At 57.2% G+C, this 3,866-nt stretch overlaps 1 protein-coding gene across 1 annotated transcript in view; it reads left to right on the top strand.

Moving 5' to 3' along the window:
• Positions 1-3,866, top strand: part of LOC102370507 (homeobox protein otx5) — a 10,868-nt gene that overhangs the window by 5,398 nt on the left and 1,604 nt on the right. The window contains exons 2-4 of the mRNA XM_025193389.1: positions 84-250; positions 3,150-3,301; positions 3,850-3,863. Of these exons, the coding sequence (XP_025049174.1) occupies positions 154-250; positions 3,150-3,301; positions 3,850-3,863 (263 nt within the window). The 5' untranslated portion in view covers positions 84-153. The remainder of the gene's footprint in view (positions 1-83; positions 251-3,149; positions 3,302-3,849; positions 3,864-3,866) is intronic.

The following is a 3,866-nucleotide window of genomic DNA, read 5'->3' on the forward strand; positions in this document are numbered from 1 at the left end:
CCCCCACCTTCCCCTCCGCTTTAACCACCTCCCAGCAGCTTTTAGAGGAGATGCCCATCACTGCTGGGTCTTTTCTGTCCTAGGCTGCGGTGAAGCCGGCCTGGGACTCTGAGCCGCCCGGGGTCACCTAGCACCGGCCCCCACCCCCCGAGCATGATGTCTTACATCAAGCAGCCCCATTACACCGTCAACGGGTTGACCCTGGCTGGGCCAGGCATGGATCTACTCCATTCTGCCGTCGGATACCCAAGTAAGTGAATCGTTTTGCTCGGGCCAGAAAGAAATCCCCCTTGCCGGATGTGCGTCGCCGCGGTTGCAAGGGGGTCTGGCTGCCGCGCACCAGAATCAGCCGCATTCTCGCCCCTCTCGGGTCAGAGACCAGCGGAAGCCCGAAGCCTAGGTGCGGGTGTCCACAGGCTTGTCATTGATCCTCGTCATCTTTGGCGGGCCCCTTAGATATAGTCTGCGGACCCCCAGGAGGAGCCCGCGGACCCCCCGGTTGAAAACCACCGGGATAGATGGACTCGCTACGTGCCGCAGCGGGTCAAAGCTCACGCTTTCTAGAGCAGGGACGATGCCGAGGGGCTGGCTGCGGTGACACGGCAGGCGTGCAGCCCGGAGGGGCTGAGGCCGAACCCGGTCATTATCATGAAGTAGGGGGAGAGGATAACGGGGCTGACAGGAGAGGGGCGGGCAGGAGGTTTCTTATCACGGGTGGAAATAACGCGGTCAGTGGAGAGCGGAGCCGCTGAAACGGGTCCGGCTGGGTCACAAAGACCAGGCCCGGCTGGGTCGTCTAGTTAACGAGGGCAATGCATCGCGTTCCCTATCGCCAGCCAAAGAAACCTGACGCGGCTGTTACGGGAAGCTGGAAACGAGCTGAGACAGAGGGGGATAGAAACCCATTGATGGTGCTAATTATAGTGCTCGTCGTTATTTATTGGAATCGGGGTCGTTATGAATATTGCTGTTGTCAGTCATCATCGACCTTGATGGCTATTATTATTAGTAGCGTCATCGATATTATTAGCGTCATTTATATTATTAGCGTTCTTGATATTGGCATGATTTCTATCATTACTATTAGCAATAATTATATACCATGTATAATTATATTAATTATTATATTTAATAATTTTATTATGCGTAATAAAATAATATTCTATAGAATAATACTCTATTATGCATAATAGAAGATTTTTCTATGACGTATACTAGACTAATAGTATATGTATACTGGAATAATATTCTGTCGTATAATAATATTAATAATGCTGTTCGTTAGCATGTGTATCACTGTCATTATCACCACTATTATTAACAGTTATAATAATAATGGATTTTATTTCTTCTCCATAATTGATTGATGATGATGATAAGTTATAATAGCAATTAATTTTATTCCTCTATAATTGATCGATAATGATGATGATAATGATAAAGTGCCCTATACTTTATCATAAGGAATAATAATAACAATAATAATTATTATTATTATGATTTCTCATGGTAAAGTACAGGGTACAAACCAGCTGTTTGAGACCGTCGTGTTCCTAAAATTTAGCTCTCCCCCAGTCGCGTGCACGTGTGCATGCATGCGTATGTGCGTGCATGCATGTGGGTGCGTGCATGCATGCGTGTGTGTGTATGTGTGCTTGCATGTGTGTGTGTGCACGTGCACGTGTGTGTGTGCCTCCACTTGCCCTGCACTGAGCATGTTGGAGTCCCGAAATATTTCGGTTGGGACCCACCTTTCACTCGGGTCCCCGGTGACCCGGGGCAAGGGGACCCCCACGCTGCCCTACCCGCATCCTCCTCCCGTGGACAGGCCGTGGGGCAAGCAGTGCCCGGGGAGGGGGGCTGCCTTCTCCATATTAGCTGCTGCCTTGGGGGCTCTTATTCGAGCAGCTGCAAGCGGGGCAGCCCCAGGCCTGCTTGTTTGCAAACTCTGAGCTATCTCATCCAGACAAGACGGTTGCAGGAACACCAGCCTGTGCCGCACATTTGGTTCCTCTCCCTGGGGCATTCGCCCGCCGGGAGGGCACCGGGCGGCTCGCACTGAATCAGTCCAGCTCAGGAAGTCCGGTTGGTTGCGTGTTTCTCTCCGGCCCCGTGGAGCGTGCGCCACGTTCCCGTCACATGGGAGAAGCACGCCAGCGAGACGCGGCACGTCCAAGCAGCCGCGGGGAGCTCGGGGAAACTTCGAACCGGCCGGGACCTCATCTCGGCGCGGGGAAGATTTAGGCTTTGGGCAGAGAAACCGGTGCCTGTGGGAGCTCTGGGGGTGTCGGATCCAGCGGTGAAGGCTGTTTCCAAACCCAACCTACTGCAGAATTGTCTGACAGGAGAACTGTGCGGGTGTATCCCGGGACAGGGGATGCTTATCCTCAGCAAGGAAACGTTATTTAGGATTCATCCCGGGCCGACGGGCCCGCTTGTGCTTTGCCCCGGGATAACGTGGTTCCTCCCGGGATTGTAGAAAATCCTGCAGACGGGCTCTCCGGAGGTCACATCCAGCCCGACCCCCGGCCCGAGGCAGGATCGGCCCCCTCCAAACCAGCCCGGACACATCCGGCATCGACCCTCTGAGCAAAACCACCCTCAGCCCTGACACCGCACCCAAACCTGCCCCGGGAAAAGCAGGGGGGGGCGCAGGGGGCAAATCCTGCAGCTGCCGGGGGGGTCACAGGTGCTGGAGAGACCCCAGGCCGAAGCTGTGGAAGGCAACCCCCCCCCGCCCAGTCCATACCAGTCTGACCAGGGGGGAAATAAGGCAAAATCCCAGCACGATTCTTCCGCTCGAGATCCTGTCCCTGGATGGAGCGGGGGCCACTCGCGCTCTGCTGGTCTCTTCCCCCCTCCCATTCTTCCCATTCTCGATCCGTTCTGTCTCTGCTTTCCCTGCCTCGCTTTGCCCTACAACGCTCAGTTTGCCCCCGAACTCGAGCCCAGGAGACCCCAGGAGCAGCCTCCACCTTTAGGACCAGGCTCCCCGCTCCATGTCCCCCGGGGGGGTCGAGACCAGCTCGGGGATCGCGGCCGGGGGTCGGGGTTTCTCGTAGACGGACGAGAGTCCGGCAGCCCCGGAGGGCTCCGGGGAAGGAGGCCGCCTTGCTTCTAACCTTGTTCTCCCCCCGCGCGTCCTGCAGCCACCCCTCGGAAACAACGCCGGGAGAGAACCACCTTCACGCGGGCGCAGCTGGACATCCTGGAGGCGCTGTTCGCCAAGACCCGCTACCCCGACATCTTCATGCGGGAGGAGGTGGCGCTGAAGATCAACCTGCCCGAGTCCCGGGTGCAGGTGAGGTGGGAGCGGGGGCAGGCGGGGACCCACTGCGCAGGTGGGCACACTGAGGCTGGCGCCAAGGCGGGGGCAGCTGAGTTGTCTGCATGACGGCTCCCTGCCTCAGTTTCCCCACTCGGCTTTGCTTTCCCCCCAACCAGTCCCAAAGTGAATGGGGGGGGCGAGATGCAGAGGAGGGGCATGACAGCTCCCTGCCTCAGTTTCCCCACTCAGCTTTGCTCCCCCCAGCCAGTCCCAAAGTGTCTGGGGGGGGCGAGATGCAGAGGAGGGGCATGACAGCTCCCTGCCTCAGTTTCCCCACTCGGCTTTGCTTTCCCCCCAACCAGTCCCAAAGTGTCTGCCAGGGTGAGATGCAGAGGAGGGGCATGACAGCTCCCTGCCTCAGTTTCCCCACTCAGCTTTGCTCCCCCCCAGCCAGTCCCAAAGTGTCTGGGGCGGGGGTGAGATGCAGGGGAGGGAGGTCTTGCAATGCCCCCAGCCGGTGCCAGGGCAGGGGGGGCACTCATACTCACCCCCTTCCCCCCCACCCCACCCCGTAACACCAGGTCTGGTTCAAAAACCG

This window comes from Alligator sinensis, unplaced genomic scaffold (genome assembly GCF_000455745.1).
Source record: "Alligator sinensis unplaced genomic scaffold, ASM45574v1 scaffold107_1, whole genome shotgun sequence".
Classification (NCBI taxonomy): domain Eukaryota; kingdom Metazoa; phylum Chordata; order Crocodylia; family Alligatoridae; genus Alligator; species Alligator sinensis.